At 42.4% G+C, this 23,218-nt stretch overlaps 1 protein-coding gene across 1 annotated transcript in view; it reads right to left on the bottom strand.

The window, feature by feature from the left end:
* Nucleotides 1-6,328, bottom strand: part of HAT1 (histone acetyltransferase 1) — a 49,379-nt gene extending 43,051 nt beyond the window's left edge. Inside the window, exons 1-2 of the mRNA XM_004577064.4 lie at nucleotides 6,180-6,328; nucleotides 3,871-3,975 (exon numbers count right to left, since the gene is read on the bottom strand). Coding sequence (XP_004577121.1) covers nucleotides 3,871-3,975; nucleotides 6,180-6,186 — 112 coding nt within the window. The 5' untranslated portion in view covers nucleotides 6,187-6,328. The remainder of the gene's footprint in view (nucleotides 1-3,870; nucleotides 3,976-6,179) is intronic.
* Between the last annotated feature and the right edge of the window lie 16,890 nt (nucleotides 6,329-23,218).

The following is a 23,218-nucleotide window of genomic DNA, read 5'->3' as shown; positions in this document are numbered from 1 at the left end:
GTCTCCCACGCGGATGCAGGGTCCCAAGGCTTTGGGCCGTCCTCAACTGCTTTCCCAGGCTACAAGCAGGGAGCTGGATGGGAAGTGGAGCTGCAGGGATTAGAACTGGTGCCCATATGGGATCCCTCGTGTTCAAGGCGAGGACTTTAGCTGCTAGACCACGCCGCCGGGCCCTAAATACATTTTTTAAAGTATTATTTTTATTTGAGAAGCAGATTTACAGAGAGAAGGAAAGACAAAGAGATAAAGATTTTTCATCCGCTAGTTCACTCCCCAATGGCAGCAACAGCTGAAGCGGAGTCAATCCAAAGCCACAAACCTTTAGTCAGGTCTCCCACACAGGTGCGGAGTCCCAATGATTTGGGCCACCCTCACTGCTTTCCCAGGTCATTAGTAGGAAGCTGTACAGGGAGTGGAACAGTAGGACAAGAACTAATATGCATATAGGATTCTGGCACTTGAACTAATTGAGCCATTGCAGCAGCCCCAAAATGTCACATTCACATTAGCAGTATGTGGTGCCAGAGCAGCTGTTTTCAATGCTAGTTGAAAATCGCTTGGGCGCTAAAATGCTCTATTGATATGGAGCTCAAATCGCATTGTGTGATTATCTATAACCTTGGTTTGTGTGGGGTGCTATCTCAAACAATATTCCATGAAATAGGAGGCCAGCTTTGTGGTGTAGCAGGTTGATGAACTGCCAGCATGGCGTATGAGTGCTGGGTTGTGTCCTGGCTGCTGATTCAGCTCCCTGCTGTGGCCTGGGAAAACAGTGGAGGATGACCCAAACCCTTGGGACCTTATACCATATGGGAGACCCAGAAGAAGCTCCTGGCTTCAGACCAGCTCGGCTCCTTGCAGTCATCTCGGAAGTGAACCAGTGTATAGCAGACTTTTCCCTCTGTAAAAATCTGCCTTTCTACCCACCTGCATATGCGAGATCTGCCACTGCGAGGAGGCCTCACAGAGGAGCTTAGGAATTCCTTTCTCAGGAATGCAGTCCCTATAGGTGAATGCAAGAACCAAGGCTGGGAGTAGCCCAGACCAAGCCAGGTTACTGCACCTAGCAGTATACCTGTGTGAACAGGCTGGACCAGTTCACAACACCTACTGGCAGATCTGAGAACCAGGATGGGATGGTTGCAACACCAGCCAGTTCACATTAGGGCTGGGGCTGGGGGCTGGGGGCTGGCTGGGCTGGGCGGCAGCATCCACCAGCACGAGCTGGAACTGGAGGCAGGACAGGCAAGAACAGGCTAAAGCACCTGCCAGTAAATGCCGGAATGAGGCAGGCCATACCAGACTGGGCCACAGTATCCACCTGCATAAGTGAGAACTGGGGTTGGTGGGGTATAAACCTGGTAGGGAGCCTTCGGGGGGCTCTCCTGCTGAGCTACTGCTCCCACTGTTTAGTGTGGGTACTAGAACCAGGAGCAGACCAGGCCAGGCACCACTACAACACCTGTTGGCCTGCATGTCAGCTGGACTGGAGGGAAGAGCTAGGCTGGGCTAACTAGGTGATACATGCACAGGCCAGAATAGGTGCAGGCTGCTTGGGCTTTGCCATAGCATTAGCTGACAAACCCCGGAATAGGCGGGATAAGCCCTGTCAGGCAAAACTGCAGAAGCACCTGACAAGTGCAAGATTCAGGGCTGGAAATGGGTCTGTTAGGGGAAGTGTGGGCACCTCTCTGATGGCCTACAACTCCCACTGGTGAGCAAGAGAATCAGGGCTGGGGGTGTACCTGGCTAGACAGGTGGGTGGCACCTATGAGCATGAGTGTGGGCTGGACAGTGGGGTCGGCTGGGTTGAGCTAGGCTTCAGTGCCCACTGATGTGTACGAGAGGTGAATGGGATACGGGACAGACTAGGCTAGTCTACTGAATATAATGGCAAGCATAGGAACCAGGGCCGGAACCAGGGCTGGAACCAAGTCCGGTAGGAGTTATTGGGGGTCGCCCCAACTAGGCTGCAGGTCATGTTGGTGAACGTGAGGGCAGTGTGTGGTGGGCTGGGTCACAGCATCTGCTGGTTTACTTAAGAGAAGAGGTTGGAGGGCCGGCACAATAGCGTAATGGTTAAGGTCCTCACCTTGAAAGCGCCAGGATCCCATATGAGCCCCGGTTCTAATCCCAGCAGCTCCACTTCCCATCTAGCTCCCTGCCTGTGGCCTGGGAAAGCAGTCGAGGACAGCCCAAAGCTTTGGGACCCTGCACCCGCGTTGGAGACCCAGAAAAAGTTCCTGGCTCCTTGGTTTGAATTGGAGCAGCATAGGCCACTGCAGCCACTTGGCGAGCGAATCATCGGACGGAAGATCTTCCTCTCTGTCTCTCCTCTCTGTACATCTGCCTTTCCAATAAAACAAATAAATCTTAAAAAAAAGGGGGGGGGCCCGGCGGCATAGCCTAGTGGCTAAAGTCCTCGCCTTGAACGCCCCGGGATCCCATATGGGCGCCGGTTCTAATCCCGGCAGCTCCACTTCCCATCCAGCTCCCTGCTTGTGGCCTGGGAAAGCAGTTGAGGACGGCCCAATGCTTTGGGAACCTGCACCCGCGTGGGAGACCCGGAAGAGGTTCCAGGTTCCCGGCTTTGGATCGGCGCGCACCGGCCCGTTGCAGCTCACTTGGGGAGTGAATCATCGGACGGAAGATCTTCCTCTATCTCTCCTCTCTGTATATCTGACTTTGTAATAAAAATAAATAAATCTTTAAAAAAAAAAAAAGAGAGAGAGAGACGAGGTTGGAGATAAAACTGACCTAGTAATTACAACTACCACTGTGTGTGTAAGTGGATGTGGGTGACAAACTTAGCTGGACCCTACACTGGCAATCATACACCACAGTCAGGTCTTGCATCACCTTAGATGAGGTCTCTTTAGAGATCCTCCCAACTGAACTGCTGGACTCACAACTCCAACTACGGGGAGAATCATAGAACCTGTGGCTTGACTATGGAATGTATGTGTCAGAACTTCACCTCCTAAGTGGCTAAGCTGGAGCACTAGACAGCATGCCCAGGTGCACATGGAGGATATGGCAGTCCATTGGGGCCTGCAGAGGACATCTGGTACCATGGCAAAAACAAATTGCTCAATTACACCAGTCAAGTGTTGACAGCAAATAACTGGACGAATGCAGCCTCTGGGGTGACTGTATCTGCAGATGGACCTTGGAAAGATTTCCTCATCCTTGGACTGGCAAGCTAGACAGCATTTTAGAACTATCGAAACTACTTAAGTGGAACCCTTGAAGCATGCTGCACATCGGGACCATGGAACGGCATCAGGTGGCCGTTCCCATCCCCAGGTAATGGGGTGGTAGGGAGGCTGGGGGTGGCTTCTCCCCTAATTTCTCCCTTCTCCCATACCCAGGAGGAAGAGGGGGCAAGATTTGGAAATAATGGTTTCACTCTGATCAACTATGTAAACATAATAAAAAATAAAATTTAAAAAAATCTGCTTTTCCAATCAAAAAAATATAGCTTTCAAAAAATTTAATAAGTTCAATTATCAATTCATGTTGAAGGTCATACATTCACACAAACTGTCTCTTAAATTTAAAAAGAAAGGGTGGGTTAGTCTGGATGCTGGTTCCAGCCCCATTCACTACACTTCTAATCCAGCTCTGTAGTAATGTGCTTGGGAAAGCAGATAAGACTGCTCCCTGCCCCTATGGGGGAGACTCAGAAGAAGCTTCTGGCTAGACCTGGCTGTTGTGGCCATTTAGGGAGTGAACCAGTAGATAGAAAACCTCTTTTCCCTCTCTCTTTGAAACTGCCTTTCAACTAAAATTTTAAGAATAATACATTTAGAAAGATGACACACACATACAGTATGCATAGCACATATCACCTGGAAATGGCATACATACCTAACTTCAGCTCGATTGCTGTGTTGGTGTTACATTTGTACTCTGCCAGTTTCTTCTCCACTGCGCTCTTGTATTCTACTAAAAATTTTTCCATAGCACCAAATCCTAAAAAAAGAAATGTTTTTGAAAGATTTGCTTGGAAGTGATTTAAATAGTCAAACCTTCTTAAGGTGGAGAAATGGTAAGACAAATGTATAGGTCAGTTTTTACATATTCCTCAACAAACACACCCAGTACTATAAAACAGAAAATCACTTTAGAAACAGATGCTTACTAAACAGGCACGTTTTAAATAAATGAATAAGCCTAAAAATTAATACTGACATACTACTTACACTTCTGAAGACTTAATACTTATACAAATCAAGATTTTATAGCTGAGTAGTCTTCTCAAAAAACAAATATAATGCTGAAGGACACCACTACTTCAGATATAAGAATATCAGATATAAGAAACAAGGAATGTCAAAGTAATTAAGAAAGAACTGCATTTCTAATACTAGAAAAATTCTACCCAAAACTTTCCAGATCAACTAACTACAAAACTAATAACGCATGGATTATCTCAAGGAGGATATGAAGGGGGATAAGAAGGAAAGAAAGTCTACTATATTGTACTTTTTTTTAACTTTGGGATGACCAAATGCTTTTACTGTAAAGTGGCCACCCATCACTATTTGTTTTCACAAACAGTAGAGGGGAAAAAATCATTATCAAGACAAACTTAAACAAAGATGACAGTTACTCTTCACAAAATGATAATTAAAATTAGCAAAAATCCAGGAAGTAAGAGTCATGAGCAGAAAGCAGGGGTACAGGGCATGGCATGGTAGCCTAGGGGCTAAAGTCCTCCTCTAGCACATGCCAGAATCCCACATCGGTGCGGTGCTGGTTCCTGTCCCCGCTGCTCCACTTTCCTTCCAACTCCCTGCTTGTGGCTTGGGAAAACAGCAGAGCATGGCCCAAAACCTTGGGACCCTGCACCTGCCTGGGAGACCCTGAGGAGACTCCTGGCTCCTGGCTTCAGATAGGTTCAGCTCCAGCCTGTTGTAGCCACCTGGGGAGTGAATCAGCAGATGGATAATCTTTCTCTCTGTGTATCTGACTTTGCAATAAAAATAAATAAATCTTAGGAAAAGAAAGAAAGCAGAAGTACAATGACACACCACAAACTTCAAAAAGTGGTTAAACATACATACATTGAAAATGGAAAGGACTTAAGACAGCATAGATTAATTAAGTCAGAACTCCTGGCTTCAAATGCAGACTTCACCATTGCTACTAGCTCTGTAAACACACTGGTTAACATGGATGGCCCAAATCTATGAAATTGAGATTTCTGCATCCACTGAAAGAATTTACGTAGAACCAATTTAACACATGAAAGCATGTGTCAGCTTAACTAACACTTTCATAAACAGGTACTGTTATCAACTCCACTTCATGTTCAGAAACTCATTTGCTAAGAGGTTTATCTGAAAGCACTCAACTACTAACAGGTAGAGCCGAGATCGAATCTACATGTGATTCCTAAGATACGTACATCTAACCTGATCCTTCGGTGACGATACCAGCGTGCGCTAAGATCCCACAGTCTTGTAGAACAAACCTAGTCCCTTAAACATCCCTACATCTCCCGCAAATCCATAAACCTGCGGCCGGACAACTAAGACGGCACGGGACAGAAAACTCACCAACGAAATAGACACGGTCCATCCCTTCAAACGCTGTGTTAACTGCGGGCGGAAAGACCATACCCACACCGAAACAGCGTCCACACACCTACACAGGGCCACTACACGTCACGACATGCTATAAACTGAAGCGACCCTACAAGAAAACCAAAAAGTGGGAGGAACAGAACGGCACTACTGTGTGATAGTCCTACTCCACAAGTTTAAGATGAACGGAGAGCGCAGGAATCTCGCGTCTCAAAGGAACATCTACATGTGACTCCGGGGAATATTAGAGTGTGAGAGAGCGAGGGGACGATGAAGCAGTCACTCGGAACCCCTCAGACAGCACCGCGCCGGCCCGGCGAGGAACGCCCGCCAAGCAGAGAGCAACCGGGAGAGACGAAGCCCCGACAGCCGCCCGCGCGCCTCTCCGGTCCTCGGCCGCCGAAGCCCGGGCCGCGGGCGGCGGGGGCGCGGATCGCGGCCCGACAGCAAGCCAGCCGGAGAACTCGGCCTTTCGGAACACAGGGGAGAGCCCGAAAGTTCCAGGCGGCCACTGTCATCGCCGTCCCGCCGTTCTCTCCCGAGGCGGGCCACCTCCTCCCCTTGGTAAACTTTTTCCCGGGAACTTACCCGCCATTTCCGAGCAGCGAGCACCCGCGGCCGAGGAAGGACGAATCAACCCGCGCGCTCCCGGGCCGGAAGTGACCTCACCGCCGCACGCCTTGGTCCCGCCCACCCCCACCGTGACGCTAGCCAGTGAAGGGAAGAAGTTTCGAGTCGCGCAGTGGCGGAATGGCCCCGAGGGGCGGGGCTCGCGCGGCGAAGGCGGCGCGAACTGTTGCCTAGACACCGCCAGTGCCGCTTGGCTGGGCGGTAGTGCGGCCTGAGGAGAAGAGGGTGGCTGAGGCTGCAACCTTTTCAGTGCAGAAGAGGGTGGCTGTCCTGGAACCTTCTAAGCGCAGGAGGGGTGCCGCCGCTGGAACCTTCTAAGGGGAGCAGGGGGGCTGCGGCTGGAACCTTTGTGGAGAAGAGGGTGGCTGCCGCTGGAACCTTCTCTGTGGAGGAGTTCGCTGGCCGAAGGAGCGTTTCTCTGGAGTTGATTTGTAGCGCAGACACCTCCAGACTGCTTTCCCTCCTCCCCTCGCCCCCAAGAGATGTTTTGGGGAGTTGGTTGAACACTTCCACTATGGTCACGGCCCTCCGTTTTACCTATGAGAAATGTAGGGATTGAGTTTTCAGCAGCGGAGGAGAGGAACATTTTCAGTACTTTTTCTACTTTTGCTGGAGATATTTATTTTTCAGTACCGCTTTTCTAGTATGTTTTTAACGCTATACAGGGCAATGTGTAGGCATTCCGCTTTCACTCTTAATGTAGCAGGCAACTATCCAGCAATGAAATCATTACCTAATAATTCCCCGACTTCATCTTTGGAGTTTCCAGTTCACAGTGGCTTGAACTACTGCAGAGTTACCACCTGATTCTGGTGTTTGGCTTGAGTAGTAGTTAGCACTTGTTCACAGTTTCTCGCAGACCATACACCACGGTTTATAGGCACCTTACAGACATTCCCACGATTTTGTCTATACCGAAATCCCTTCTCAGAACAAGTGTTTGTCAAGAGGTCTTAGGATGATGCGTGCAAAAGCTAAAATGAACCTGGAGGATGACAGTCTGCAACTAATATGCCCTGTCCTATCTGAGAGAAGGAACCTAAAGCCAGAACAGATAAGTCGCGAAGTTTGCCTTTGCATACAGCCAGTGAAACAGCCCGCCTCTCCCAGACTATCCAGTGCCTAGGATGACCTTCCTGAAGATCAAGACCAAACGAGGTACTGAAAATGCCCAGATACTTTTTTCTTTTAGATTAAATGATACATGAGAAATTAGTCATACTGCTAAGTCATAAAACTAAAATCAATGGGTATTCATAGGATTCTGGAAGTGAAGAGAAAAACATTTTTTTTTCAAAGTCACCCTCCAATAGCACCTTATCAGTAGATCGATTAGTAACTGACCAGCTGTTAAGATCCTTATAAAGAATCAAGAAGAATTTGTCTTACCTGTTGCAAATAAAAAGATGATTAGTCCTGAAAGATTTTGCTTACTTAGAGGAAATATGATGAAACCCACTCATTTTCTTGCAGAACTGAGGTTATGGTTTTAGAATATCCCAAATATAATTTTTATTTTTAAAAAGATTCATTTTATTTTTGTTACAAAGATACACAGAGAGGAGGAGAGACAGAGGGGAAGATCTTCTGTCCGCTTACTCACTCCCCAAGCAGCTGCCACGGCTGCAGCTGCGCCTATCTGAAGCCAGGAACCTGGAGCCTCTTTCAAGGTATCCCATGTGGGTGCAGGGTCCTAAGGCTTTGGACTGTCTTCACCTGCTTTCCCACAAGTACGGAGTTGGATGGGAAGTGGAACCACTGGGATTAGAACCGGCGTCTATATGGGATCCCGGCATGTGTAAGGCAAGGACTTTAGCCACTAGGCCACTGTGCTGGGCGCCAAATATAATTTTTAAATGTCACAGAACACATTATTATGGGGTAAAGATTACCTTAAATGTAGTATAATGACTTTTAGAAAAGCAGTGTAAAATTACCAAAAAGAAAAAAGCATTCTTATTTTCTGTAGGGTTTTTTCCCCCTTTTAGTTTATACTTGTATTCTATCTTGTTCCACAGAGGATTTGAGGAAGTGGCCATTACAGCCATGTAATAATATTTCTATAAAAGGAGGATACATTCTCCATACACATGCAAGAGGCCACATAGTCTTGTGGAAAATTCAGTGCCCCGGTGCTCTCAGTTTGACTTCATAACTGTTTGGTTATATTTCATCTACTTAGTAGAGATAATAATGTATTTCCTGTCATAGCACTGAGTTGTTGTGAAGGCCAAATGGAATAATATTTATGAATTAACTTGGTAAGCTGTAACATTCTTTGTAAGTATGAGATGTATTTAGTATTTATTATGATAAGCTTGGGAAAAGGATTCTAGAGAAAAAGGCCATGTTATTAAGAAACAGTTAGCAACCATATGGGTGGTACAGGCTTAATGCATATGACCTGTATATTTTATCATTCTTTCTTGAGCCCTCCAAGAGATTTTTTTCATATGTTATAAAAATATATATATTTTTCTGATAGTATATATTATCAGAATATAGATGCAGAAAATGTAAGATCTAAAAGAAAAACAGGTATTTATGTCTTAAGAATGTCTTTATTTCAAAATATATACCACTCCACGGACAAATAATAGGTAACTCATTTGTTTAGCTCATAATGTTGATGAAGTTAGGGTTATGAGTTCCAATTTCCAAAGCAGTTACCCAGAAACTTCTATTCAGCTAGAACATGAAACATAGAGACGGGTTTGAACTCTATAACAACCTACACAGGAAGCCTACATTTAGTTCCAGGCTCCTGGCTTTCACCAACCCTTATCATTGCAGGGATGGGAAATGAACAGACAACTGGAAGGTCTATTCCTTTAGCTCGTGCTCTCTCTGCCTTTCCAATAAATAAAAATACATCTACAGTTACGTTAAGTGTATTCGCAGTGTTGTAAAATCTGCTATTTTAATGAATTGATTTTCAGCTAACTTCTTTGTAACCTGTTTATAAGAGAAAATAAAATTCAGTTTTATGGTAGAATCAATATTTTGAGGCACTATATAAAAGTGTCAATGAACTAAACCAATCAGTCATTGTCCATACAGAAAAAAGTCAAAGGCTTCTTTGTGAAGATTTTCTGGGGTAATTTTCATGTCATCAATCTCATCCACACAGGCCCTTGAGACACCTTTGCCAGTCTTGAATGAGCTGAAAGGAAAGAAGGGTCAGGCCACCCGGCATCATATGAGACAGAGGACCTGCTCCCTCCAGTGAGAAGGGTAAATCTGTAGCAGTAGGATGCATGTAAAGAATGGAGGTTTGCTTTTTCATCTCTTTACAAAATTAAACTTTATGATTTATGAGGAAGGTGATGTTACTATGGATATGACTTTATTTTAAAATGTAGTTTGAGAGGACACAGAGTTGTCCTGTAGCAGATTTTCTGTGGCATTTTTTTATTTGAAAGGCAAAGTTACAGAGAGAGGATGAGAGAAAGTGAAAGATTCACTTTCACTCACCAATTCACTCCCCAGATGACCACAACAGCTGGGCCTGGGTCAGTCCTAAGCTGGGAGCCACGAACTTCCCATGTGGGTGCAGGGATCCAAGCACTTTCGCTGTCTTCTTCAGCTTTTTCAGATTTGTTAGCAGAGAGCTGAATTGGGAAGTGAAGCAATCAGCATTGGAACAAGCGCCCTTATGGGATCCAGCATCTCAGATGGAAGCTTAACTTGCTCTACCACAATACCAATCTAAAAAAAAAAAAAATCTTAAAATATATAAAGAAAGATAACGTAAGAGAAACAAGACACTTTGAAAAATAAATTCAGGAATTCTAGGGTAAATTTATTATTTTTAAAAATATTTATTTCTTTTTACTGGAAAGGCCTATCTACAGAGAGAAGAAGAGATAGAAAGATCTTCCCATCCGCTGGTTCACTCCCCAGGTGGCTGCAATGACTGGAGCTGAACCCATCTGAAGCCAGGAGTCAGCAGCTTTCTCCTGGTCTCCCAAAGCTTTGGACTATCTTCCCAGGTCACAGACAGGGAGCTGGATGGAAAGTGGAGCAGCTGGGACATGAATCAACACCCGTATGGGATGCCCGTGTATGCAAGGCGAAGATTTAGTCAGTGAGCCATCATATGGGGCTCAGTGAACTTGTTTTATTTTTTAAAGTTTCTTTATTATTATTTATTATTATTGTTATTATTATCATTTTATGATACAGTTCCATAGGCTCCTGGGATTTCCCTTATCCCCCCACTAATCCCCCCCATCACCCAGTTCCTCTATATTATTACTAAAGTATAGTTCTTCATATACAGACATATGTCCATCATTGCGGGCATGGACAGTGACAGAGTCCAGCATCCTATTGTGAAGATATAGTGAACAGTTTCATTGTAAGTCCATCTTTGTCTAGAAGTAGAGATGCATACTATATTGTATCCTCACATCTGGACATGTTAGTCTCCATTTCACAGCTACTGTACATCCCCTTAAATGAAGTCATGATACAAAATCAACAATAGGAAGAAAAATAGAAATTTACACTGCCATGAAGTTAAATAACATGTTACTAGATATAACAGTCTCCATTACACAATTACTACACATCCCCTTAAATGAAAAGCCACAAAACAAAAACAACAGGAAGAAAAAAGAAACTAACAACACCATGAAATTAAATAACATGCTACTGAATGATTAATATGTCGCTGAAGAAATGAAAAAGAAAATCAAGAACCTTCTTGAAGAAAATGATGCTGCTGTATGATCTATGAGTCATTGAATAATTTAATCAGAAGAAACTTTTGAAGAGATAAAACACAAACAAAATCATCAAAATCCATGAGATATAGCTTCCGCTGATTTTTATTGGTGAAATGTATCTCTTCTAGAAAACCAATAGATGTGTTTTGTTTTTATTTTTTTAAATCCAGTCTGCTAATCATTGACATTTAATTGAGCTTAAGCCAATTACTTTCAGGATTAATATATATGGGTGGTTAAAATGTATGGTCCTGTTATTACATAATCTAGTCATCATATATATTTATTTGGAATACACATACATAAACACTTTAGCTCATATCTTGTAAATACATGCAGATGTTTATACTACTGCTAATTCATCTAGTATTACTATTGTTAAATTATTGTGTTTTTTAAAAAAATATTTATTTGTTTTTACTTCAAAGTCAGACACACAGAGAGGAGGAGAGACAGAGAGGAAGATCTTTCGTTCGATGATTCACTCCCCAAGAGACCGCAACAGCTGGAGCTGAGCTAATCCAAAGCCAGGAGCCAGGAGCCTCCTCAGGGTCTCCTATGGGGATGCAGGGTCCCAAGGCTGGGCCGTCTTCCACTGCTTTCCCAGGCCACAAGCAGGGAGCTGGATGAGAAGCGGGGCTGCTGGAATTAGAACTGACACCCATATGGGATCCTGGCATGTGCAAGGTGAAGACTCTAGCCTCTATGCTACTGCACCAGGCCCTAAATTATTGTGTTTTTAAACAAAAAAAGGTGATGAATTGATTAACACTTATTTTTCATATTTTCTACCTCAGTAGATCCCTAGGTACCTCTAAAATTCCCTAACTTAATCTCATAATTTTGATTGAGGTAACTGAATTAATAGAGCTGATAACTGGCCAAGTCTTCTCAAACCAGTCCTGTATTTTTCTTATTTTTTCTTTGTCTTGTTGAATAAAGGGTTAATTTCCTTTTTGAAATGCTCAGAAAATTCACTATGCTTGGCACATATTTGATGCCTATTAAATGTTTGTTTAATGACTTTTCTGGTATACCTACAATTTCCCACTGCTATTCAAGTAATCTTTGGCTCTTAAGATTGGAAACTGTTAAATTTTTTTTCATTAAAACATTCTTGAGCAAGTGAAGTGAGGCTAAAACCCACCTCATCTGTGTTAAGCTCATTACTGTCAACATGTGTATAACAGGCCTTTCCCTCTTAAACAGTTCATTCGTGAATGTCACTAGGGAATAGCTTTGACCTAAAGTGTGTGTAAGCAATACAATTTTCATGAGTCCGTTTTTTGCCAGCTGATTTAATATATAAGATTTTTCTGGGACATGGGAGTCATCTTGCCGGCAAGCCCAGATTTACCATTGATCTTGGATTTCCCCATTTTTAACTCAGATTAAGCTTTCGCTTTCCAGTGGAGCTCTAAGGAAAACCAGCTTCCTCCCCCACCCCCTCCCAAAAGCTTACCCTTCTCTCTCCACCTCCTTCTCTATCCTTAAGTCATCTAGCCACTGTAAGCTACCACTTCCCAAAGCCAGAGTTATATCTGTAACACAGTTCTGGAAAGGGAAAGTTAGCATGGGCAGATAGGATATTTTTTGTCCTTTTCTCCCTGAATTTTCCCTGAATAAGCAGAAATAAGTTCATGTTTCTGGCAGTAGTCCCGAACTTTAACTAAGACATGTTTGCTCTTCCCTCATTTCTCTTCAGTTGGTTTCACCGAGGCCAGCTGTATCCAGGGCCTACTGTGTTCACTCACTGATGCAGGCCTGCTCGTCACGGCAGGACTGCCTCCCTTTCCGTTCTGTTCATTGGGCACAATTGTGAATCAACACCTTCTTTACTCTTAACATTTATTTATGCTTATTGACAACTCCTACAAACCTTTGTGCGACCTTCATTGCTGAGTACTCACTTAACGTGGAAAGAGTTTGCACTAAAATTTAGTCAGAATTTTTTTCTCCAGATGAGCTGTTGTATTGATTACATCAATACTTAGTCTTGTTCCTGTTTTCTCTCAGGTTTCTTCCTCTCCCCTCCTTCCAACTTGAGGGGGCAATCCCTGTGAAAATGGAGCTATTTCCTGATTTACTTTGATGCTTTTTAGATTCTCATTTATTGACTGTTATCTAAAAATCTAAATGTAATTTAAAATAATCTCCTTTAAGAATTAGTATTTGGTGGGCTCGGCAGCGTGGCCTAGTGGCTAAGGTCCTCGCCTTGATCCCATATGGCCGCTGGTTCTAATCCCAGCAGCTCCACTTCCTCTCTGTCTCTCCTCCTCTCAGTATATCTGACTTTGTAATAAAAATACAATAAATCTTTAAAAAAAAAAAAAAAAAAAAAAAAAAGAATTAGTATTTGGGCCCAGCGGCGTGTCCTAGTGGCTGAAGCCCTCACCTTGCACGCCCTGGGATCCCATATGGGTACCACTTCTTTTTTTTTTTTTTTAAAGTTTTATTTATTTCATTACAAAGTCAGATATACAGAGAGGAGGAGAGACAGAGAGGAAGTTCTTCCGTCTGATGTTTCACTCCCCAAGTGAGCCGCAACAGGCCGGTGCGTACCGATCCAAAGCCAGGAACCAGGAACCTCTTCCGGGTTTCCCACATGGGCACAGGGTCCCAAAGCACTGGGCCATCCTCGACAGCTTTCCCAGGCCACAAGCAGGGAGCTGGATGGGAAGTGGAGCTGCCGTGTTTAGAACCGGCACCCATATGGGATCCCGGGGCGTTCAAGGCGAGGACTTTAGCCGCTAGGCCATGCTGCCGGGCCCCATGAGTACCACTTCTAATCCCTGCAGCTCCACTTCCCATCCAGCTCCCTGCTTGTGGCCTGGGAAAGCAGTTGAGGACGGCCCAAGGCTTTAGGACCCTGCACCCGCGTGGGAGACCTGGAAGAGGTTCCTGGTCCCGGCTTTGGATCGGCGCAGCACCAGCCATTGCGGCTCACTTGAGGAGTGAATCATCGGATGGAAGATCTTTCTCTCTGTCTCTCTGTATATCTGACTTTGTAATAAAAATAAATAAATCTTTAAAAAAAATTGACAACTAGGCTCAGGCACTTGGCACAGTGGTTGTGATATGGCATGAGAAGCCCATATTCTGTTTCTAAATGCCTAGTTCAAGTTTTCATGATGTCCAGTGCAACTTCCTGCTGAGGTACTCCCTAGGAGGCAGGGGATGATGGCTCAAATACTTGGGTCACTGCCAAGCCACAGAGGAAACCTGGACTGAGTTCCTGCCTCCTGGCTTCAGCCTGGCCAAGGCCCAGCTGTTGCAGACATTTGGGGAATGAGTTGGCAGATGGAAGATCTCTGTCTCTCAGTCCTTCTTTCAAAAAAATTTGAAAATAAATAAATAAGTAATATGTTTTTAAAAAATAACTAATTGCTCTGAACAACTAACAAGTAAGAGTTGGAACTTGGTCTAGAAAATACCTCTTGGGAAGCCCACATCCCATATCAGTGAGCCTGTGTTCAAGTCTTGGCTTCATTTCTGATTCCACTTTTCTGCTAATGCTCACTGGGAGAGGTAAAGAGTAACAGCTCACATGGTTGGGAGCCTATCACCTGCCTGGGAAAAATAGGTTGAGTTCTTGGTTCCTGGCTTCAGCCTGGCCCAGCACTGGCTGTTGTGTGCATAAGTGGAGTGACCATCAGATGTGAGCGCTGTGTGTGTGTGTGTGTCTTTCTCACATTTAAAAAAAATTTAAATTAGTAGATAATTGCTACACAACACTGTAACACTTTGTTTTATGTAAACTTTTATTATCCCCGAGTCACAAAACTAGGAAGAAATTTTCTTAAAATTTGTGGCTACACTTCTGTATTGTCCTTGTGGTATGTAGACTTCCTGCTGAGCTAAATTGCATGTTTCTTTCATTTGGTAAAGACTTTTGTTATTTTTTCCCTTGTAGGTGGACTTTAAAGTTCTTTTGTTCTCGTATTTTGAAGTTCACATTGTTCTTTTGAATAAAATGAACAGAAGGACTGCAGCAGGGAGATGACAGGGTGCAATCCGTTGAAATACTATCAATATGATTTAACTGTATTAAATTTTGTTTTGTTTTCCATTTAAGTAAGTAAATTAGATTACATGTTTATATACCAAATGGCAATTTTATTTACTAGTACAAGATTTAATTGTATAGGAGCCTATATTGAACCACAAATGAAAATTGCCTTGTTTTGTATTGTACATTAACACACTTTCATTTATTAAAGGTGGACAAGTACTTAACTAACTCATTACGTGGCAGATAAGGGCAATACGTATGATTTGAAAGGGCTATCCTCTGGTGATATCTTATTTTCATGTTGTCTTATTTGTGTATACAGAAGTACTTCAAAACATGGAAAATTGAAATACAAAGATGATGTGCCATTTCCATGCATATTTTAGACTCTTTGTATTTTCCTTTAGAGTCTTATGGGGCTGAGACTTTTGAAAAGGTAGCCATGAACTTTTTATATACTTCAAGCCAGAGGTTAAGAAAGTGTTAGGGCATTTCTAGGTATGAAATAAATATATCGTAAGTAGTTCCAGAAAATTCTTGCTTTGCTCCAGTGCTCTAAAATACTCCTATGTAGGAGGAAAACTTCATAAATCAGAGTGGTCTAACAAATATTGCCAATAACACTATAGAAATTGGAGTTAGAGATAGAATAGGTTAAGGTAGATGATTTCACATCAGGTGGGCCAAAAGAATCTTCACTGGAGGGCTCAAAGACATGTTCTCTGAAATATCGCCAATATTAACAATTATATGTATAGGCTCCCTGCAAACTGGAATGATTGCAGATAATGGGAAAAGTCCAGCATAGTACTCAGTTTTTAATGGAAAAGGGAGGAACAGAGGAATCACACTCTGTTTAGCCTGATTCTTTGAAATACTATGGTATTAATCCTTGAAAATCAACCCCCCCTTTTAAATAACACTGCAATTTATAGGTCTATAAAGGGTAGCCATGTATCCAGCAGATAATCAATTAACCATCATTCAAATTTGGCTTGTGAGAAACAATTATGCTATAAATTTACATTGTATCTTGAACAAATAGGTAGCAAAAAGAAGTATAATAGTAGGTCTGGTGAGATGTATGATCATTTCTGGCCTCTATGCAAAATGGTGATTTTGAAAAACTCAGTTTCATTCCAGACTTTGTCTAATGTATTTGAATTACTCATCCAGTTGCGCTTACCACATGCATACATTTTGAAGTTCTAATTCATCCACTTATCATTATATCATTAACTATGTACAGCTGTTATAGTTATGTAAGCAGGTTACTAAGCATAAGATGTTTTGTTTTCTCTGGTAACTGTTACCTCTATGTTATGTTGAATGATCTCTCCCTCCAGGCATATTATATAGTTTCCTGGTATTTTAAGTTACTCAAATTCTAGCCTGGCCTGGTTTAAAATTTGGTAGTTTCCAAACTTTCTCCACTGCTGGTCAGACTTTGTAGTCCTAGGGACCTAAAATGGAAGATGGAGTACAGTGTATTATGGTTAGGTTGAAAAGGGTTTCTGATTCTAGAATATTTCTTCCTTTTTCTTTTTCAAGGGGGTAGTTCCTCAAGGAAGAATAGAGAAGAAATGAGTCTTGTTATTTACTGTTTTAGCCATCTCTTCTTCTGTTGGTATTGCTGTGAGTTCTCATAGCCATTCACGTGACATGCATTCTTAGTCACCGCAGTGAGCCTAAGGGGTTTTCTGCATTGTGCATATTCTCTGATGAGAAAATTCTGGCTCCTTTCTGCTGTGGTCTCTTTGTCAATGATCTCTTTTGTGTGGAGCGTTCTAAGGGCAATTCAAGTCCAAGTATTCTCCTGGCATCACCTCCCCTGTGGGAAATTCGTGTATTATCCTTTGTGTAGCAATCAGTGTTACCAATGTAACAGCCGTATATACTTCTATCAGTTATATTTTCACAGGATGATAAAATTTTAAATATCCAATGTAGTTCTCTTCATAAAAGGTGTTAATTGGAGTTAAGATTAAGAATAATAGAAAGTGCTGCTGCTGTTGAACCCCACTTCTCTGGATGGTCATGAAATGTAAATTCATAATCATACCTTCTATTTTCCAATTCTTGTTCTGTATCCCCATAACCACCTTGACTAGGCCTCAGAATGCTAATGACCAAAGTAATCTGAATCTACTTTGCACATTTGGATTGGCTGTCTTTACTGAGTTACCTCAGTTAGCATTTGGACATACTCATCTATGTTCCATCATAAAGCAACACCTCAGGTTCTCCTTGATGATAGGGATTAACACGGCTGTTGTAATCTTTAGCCAGCTTTAATTTTGTAGCTTGAGGAAATCAAAATGACCAAGGGCAGTTATGGTTTCTATTTCATATGAGCTATGTGTTTTTTTTTAAGATTTTTTTTTTATTGGAAAGGCATATCTACAGAGAGGAAAGAGAGAGAAAGATCTTCCATCCTCTGATTTACTTCCTTAAGTGGTCACAATGGTAACAGCTGAGCTGATCCGAAACCAATAGTCTGGAGATTGTTCTGGGTCCTCCCATGCAGGTGCAGGGTCCCAAGGTTTTGGGCCCTTCTCTACTGCTCTTCCAGACTACAAGCAGGAAGCTGGATGGGAAGTGGAATATCCAGAACATGAACCCATGTGGGATCCCAGTGCTTGCAAGGCGAGGATTTAGCCACTGAGCCATCACACCATGGTAGTTTCTTGATGAAAGCAGTCCTCCCTTGAATGTTTAATAGTCTCAAAGTCCAAGGCTGTGGGAAAAGTAAAAAAATTTGTTCAGTGGTTTATTTGGTGTGAAAGTTGGGAGACCATTTCCTGCTTCTATTCTTGGGTCATGTAGCCAGGTAGCCTGACTATGACAAATCCTCTTTTTAATCTCCAGTGTTCTGAGGTTTTAAAATGTACCTTGATATGGAACACTTGTTCTGTGTACATAAAAGTTACTTTGAAAATGTAGTTTTTATAGATTTCCATGTACTGGTTCACTTCCTTAGACTGGGGCTGGGCCAGTCCGAAGCCAAGAGCTATAGAATCTGGGTCTCTCAAGTGGGTGACAGGGAGCCAAGCAGTTGAACCATTCTCAAGGTGCATCTCAATAGGAGGCTGGATTAGAGCCCAGAGCCAGGACTGGAACCCAGGCCCTCTGGATGGGATGTGGACATCCCAAGTGGCATCTTAAATGTTTTGCCTAGCGCTTCTCCCTGAAACCTCATATTTTAAATATGAAAATCTGCTGATATAATTTCTTCCCTATCATTTAAAATGTAATTTCTTTGGAACTGTCATAGAAGTTAATGGGATTCCTACATTAGTTCTCTGTGTTTAAATATTTTTCTTCATGTATTGTACTACATACTGAGGTATTTTTTCACAACATTTTTGTTACAGTCCTTTTCTCAACACTTTAATGATCATTTACCAGCTGTGTAATATCAAAAACTTCTTTAATCTCTAAGTCTCAGTTTTCTCATGATTTGAATGGAGATAATACCAGGTAGTAATCCTGCTTCAAGATTGCTTTGAGGATTACTCCATTGAAAATCCTTAAAATATTATCTGACATATAGTAAATATCTTGTAAGTATTAAAAACTTGGTGATTTAGCAGTATTCTATGAATTTTCTTAGCTTTATTGGCCTTTAGGCCATTTAAAAGATGATTTCTGGGACTGACATTGTGGCATATCAGGTAAAGCTGCTGCCTGTGAACCTATATTCTATATGGGCAAACTGTCAGAGACATCTGCTTTACTTTCAGTCCAGTTCCCCACTGATGTACCTGGGAAAGAAGCACAAGATGGCTCAAGTGCCTGGGTTTCTGCACCACTTGGGAGATCCTAAAGAAGTTGCAGACTCTGGCTTTTGCGCAGCCCATCCATAGTCACATGGGGATGAAAGATTGCTCATTCTCTTATCATCTCTTCCTTTCTCTGTGTATCTCTGACTTTAAATAATTTTTTTAAAGATTTATTTTTTTATTGCGAAGTCAGATATACAGAGAGGAGGAGAGACAGAGAGAAAGATCTTCTGTCCGCTGACTCAACCCTCAAGTGGCCACAACAGCTGGAGCTGAGCTAATCCAAAGCCAGGAGCCAGAAACTTCTTCCAGGTCTCCCATGTGGGTGCAGGAACCTTAGACTTTGGGCCTTCCCTGACTGCTTTTCCAGTCCGCAAGTAGGGAGCTGGATGGGAAGTGGGGCTGCTGGGATTAGAACCGGCACCCATATGGGATCCCGACATGTTCACGGTGAGGACTTTAGCTCAAGAAAACCTAAATCCTAAATCCTAAAACCTAAATCCTGGCTTTCAGAATCGTGTCTTTCAATCTCACTGTGTACTTCAGACGCGCCAATTTTAAAGTTCCTTCTCTAGATTTGCCTGTCTCTGTGTCAGAGCTTATATGTCTATATTTTACTGTTACTTTAAGAGTTTATAAGAAACTTTTGTTTTAAAAATGGGAGTAACAGGTAATTTTTGAGGCTGTTCTGTTTTAGAAACATTTTTATTAAACAATGCTATGTGCCTAGATTTGTGCTAATTCCTGGAGATTCAGAGATCTTTTTTGTCATTTTTTTTCTCAGTTCTTATGTTGAGAATCCACCATGACCTAGAATCTGTGAGTTCACATTCTTACTCTAGTACTTTAAAATATGGGTCATGTGGGGAAGTGAACCAGTGGAAGGAAGAGCTCACTCTCAGTCTCTGCTGTCTGTAACTCTGCCAATCCAATGCAGAAAAAAAAATCATGGGTCATGACCCATGGTATCAGTTTAATGTGTTGGAACCAGCATTAGAAAATTAAAAAGTAAAATAATACAAAATATTAAATACCAGAATATGTTGTGCAAAGTAAGATTCAGTATTACTCCATGAAATTTTAATTTCCTTTTATTGATTTGAAAGGCAAAGTTACAGAGTGAAGGAGAGAGAAAGAGAAAGACAGAATCTTCTGTGTACTGGTTTGCTCCCAAATGGTCACAACGACCAGAGCTGAGCTGATCAAAAACCAGCAGGCAGCTTCTTCTGAGTCTCCCACGTGGGTTCAAGGTCCCAAAGTCTTTGGCCATTATCTGTTGATTTCCCAGGCCATAAGGAGGGAGTTGAATGGGAAGTGGATTAGCCTGGAATGAATTTATGCCCATATGGGATGCCAGGTCCAAAGGTAGAAGCTTAGCCTACTATGCCATGCCACTGGTCCCTAAACTTTTAATTTCTATGTGTACTGCAGTAGTAAAAACAAATTTTTTTAAAGGTTTTTTTTTATTATTATTGGAAAGCCGGATATACAGAGAGGAGGAGAGACAGAGAAGAAGATCTTCCATCCGATGATTGACTCCCCAAGTGAGCCGCAACGGGCCGGTGCGCGCTGATCCGAAGCCGGGAACCTGGAACCTCCTCCAGGTCTCCCACGCGGGTGCAGGTTCCCAAAGCATTGGGCCGTCCTATACTGCTTTCCCAGGCCACAAGCAGGGAGCTGGATGGGAAGTGGAGCTGCCAGGATTAGAAGCGGCGCCCATATGGGATCCCGGGGCTTTCAAGGCGAGGACTTTAACCGCTAGGCCACACCGCCAGACCCATAAAAACAAATTTCTACTGTATTGTTCTGTGTCAGTAAAGTTTGAATGCCCCAAATAGAAAAGACAATAAACAAACAGGTAATTCTAATACAGTCTGATGTATGCTATGCATAGAACACACTGAGTGCTCACAGGGGCTTTCCTAGATGGGGAAAGGTTTCCAGGGATTGTTTTCTGGAGGATGAACTTCTTAGGTTGATTTTGAAATGACTGACAGTGCAGGAGATGTGGAGTAAAATATTCCTAGTGAAGGGACTAGCACATAAATTCAAAATTCTTTTGACTGAAGGAACAAGTACCAGAGTAGGAAGATGCAAAATATAACTAATAAGAAGCGATAGGACACTCCTGTTCTTCACCATGTGCAGGAGTGTGGATTTTATTGAAGCCTGTAGAAAGCCAGAGAAGAATGGAGAAATGACAAAATTCAGTTTCTGTTTTAAATCAAACATTTGACAGCAGCATGAAAACTCAATTTGAGGGCAGTGACCAGAGGCCAAAGGAACTAGAGGCTTGGAGACCAATTAAGCTGCATAACGAAGACAGTTAAAATCAGGAGATTGCAAAAGCATTGAAGGGAATGGAAAACACATTCCTGGATGATTGCTTGGGAGTGAAGTACAAGCGAGAGTCCACTACCCAAGTTTCTGACCCAAACAACAAGGACAGTGGTAATAACCGTCACTTAGGAAGTACAGGAGGATTCATGGCTAGTGATAGTCACCAGCTGGGAAGGATGAAGAAACATTTAAGTGGTGGCAGTTGAGCTAATGTCAGAAATCCAGACAACCATAAGGACAGGAATAAATACAGGAGGAAAAGCACAGTAATAAGATATATTCTGGATATTACACAGAAATGCTGAATTCAAGAAGTGGTGAATTGTCTCCTTGAAAGCTAGGTTCCAAACTACTTGAACCATTTTTTTTTTTTGGCCTAAACTCTTGTATAAATTTGACACATAATTAAACATGTTAACATATACATTGTTACTTAGTAGATTAAGATTATTATTTTCACTTCATATTTCCTTGTTAGAGGTATCAGTAAGAAGGTATAATCATATCATATTGCAGAGATGGATTAGAACTTCATTGTCTTGGGCCCAGCGTGATAGCGTAGTGGTTAAGGTCCTCACCTTGCACGCCAAGGATCCCATATGGGCACTGGTTCTAATCCTTGTGGCCCCACTTCCCATCCAGCTCCCTGCTTGTGGCCTGGGAAAGTAGTGGAGGATGGCCCAAAGCTTTGGGATCCTGCATCTGTGTGGGAGACCAGAAGAGGCTCCTGGCTCCTGGCTTTGGATTGGCTCAGCTCCAGCCATTGCAGTTGCTTGGGGAGTGAATCATCGGACGGGAGATCTTCCTCTCTGTCTCTCCTCCTCTGTGTATATCTGACTTTCTAATAAAAATAAATAAATCTTTAAAAAAAGAACTTCATTGTCTTAAACAATTCTAGAAAGTGAAACATCCTACATTGCACACAGTCTTTCTGGTAGGTTTCTGCGAAGAGGGCTTTGTCTCAGCCGCTGGGTAGTTGCTTCTCTGTGATCTGTTCACATTTGTCACCACTGTTATGCTTTGGATCGCATTCACTGAACTGTTGCTATCTGGTGGAACCCTGAACCTGCTGTCTTTGGTACAGTGAGGATGCTGTTACTGCCACGTGGATCTCAGCCAGGGTGTTATCACTGAGGAAAGCTACACTTCCATTGCTGTGGCTTAATTTTCTTCCAAGTCATCAACACAAAACTAGGTCACAGATAAAGTTATATTGAGTGGTCACAGGTGATTAGAGAAATTGTAACTGCTGATTGTCTATTATATCCTCCATCTTCACTGGGAGAACTAGCCGACCAAGCCCATCCACTTAGGGTAACAGAAGAGTGAGCAAACACTGACCGTATCTGGGACTGTTTTTATATCATGGGGAATTTAAAATACAGGTGGCTTAACTCTTAGTGCCTTTTGGGTTCGTGTTCAGTTGATTTTCCTTATAATATTGTCATTATCTTCAGAGTAGGTATTCTGTTGTCAGGACAGCTGAACGTGGTATAGGCTAGAACATTTTGGTCGAGATCTTTGATTCTTCTTGGTTAAGGTATATTCATATTTTTAGTTGTCTTTCTCTTCTGATTAAATAAGTATGTTAACCAATCCCCAATTCTATCCACTTTTCCTCTTTAAACTTGTCTTTCTCTGCAAGGTCTAACTATCTCTCCTCAAGGATTGATTGTATCACTTTGTTCTCCAGAACTCTTACATTTAACACTCCTGTTTATTCTTCTGTTAACAGGTTACTGGATCAGAAGTGGGCCAGCTGGGACTTAAACTGGATGCGTAACATGCTGCACCACAACATCAACACAGTTTTCCTGATAACTTTACTTAACATGTTCAAACATTTAGGAAAGTTGAATTTTTTCATGAACTCTTGTAAATCCACCCCAATAAATATCACATATCTATCTATCCATTGAAATATCATCAATGCCTTTTTATTACTCTTTTGGTGCTTTTCGAAATAGTAAAACAATGCTAATATTCTTTGCCATAAATATGGTGATACTTCAGAAAGTTCATAGAAAATATGTATTATCTTTCAATTCTATCTTCCAATATTCTTTGTATCATTAGTCCAGGGCTCAAAATTCGTTCCCAGTATTTTTTTTCTTATGAAGAAGTATTTACACA

The sequence above is a fragment of the Ochotona princeps genome, chromosome 5, assembly GCF_030435755.1.
Source record: "Ochotona princeps isolate mOchPri1 chromosome 5, mOchPri1.hap1, whole genome shotgun sequence".
Taxonomy (NCBI): domain Eukaryota; kingdom Metazoa; phylum Chordata; class Mammalia; order Lagomorpha; family Ochotonidae; genus Ochotona; species Ochotona princeps.
The sequence above is the reverse complement of the archived record's forward strand: the minus strand, read 5'-3'. Positions and strand labels throughout refer to the sequence as shown.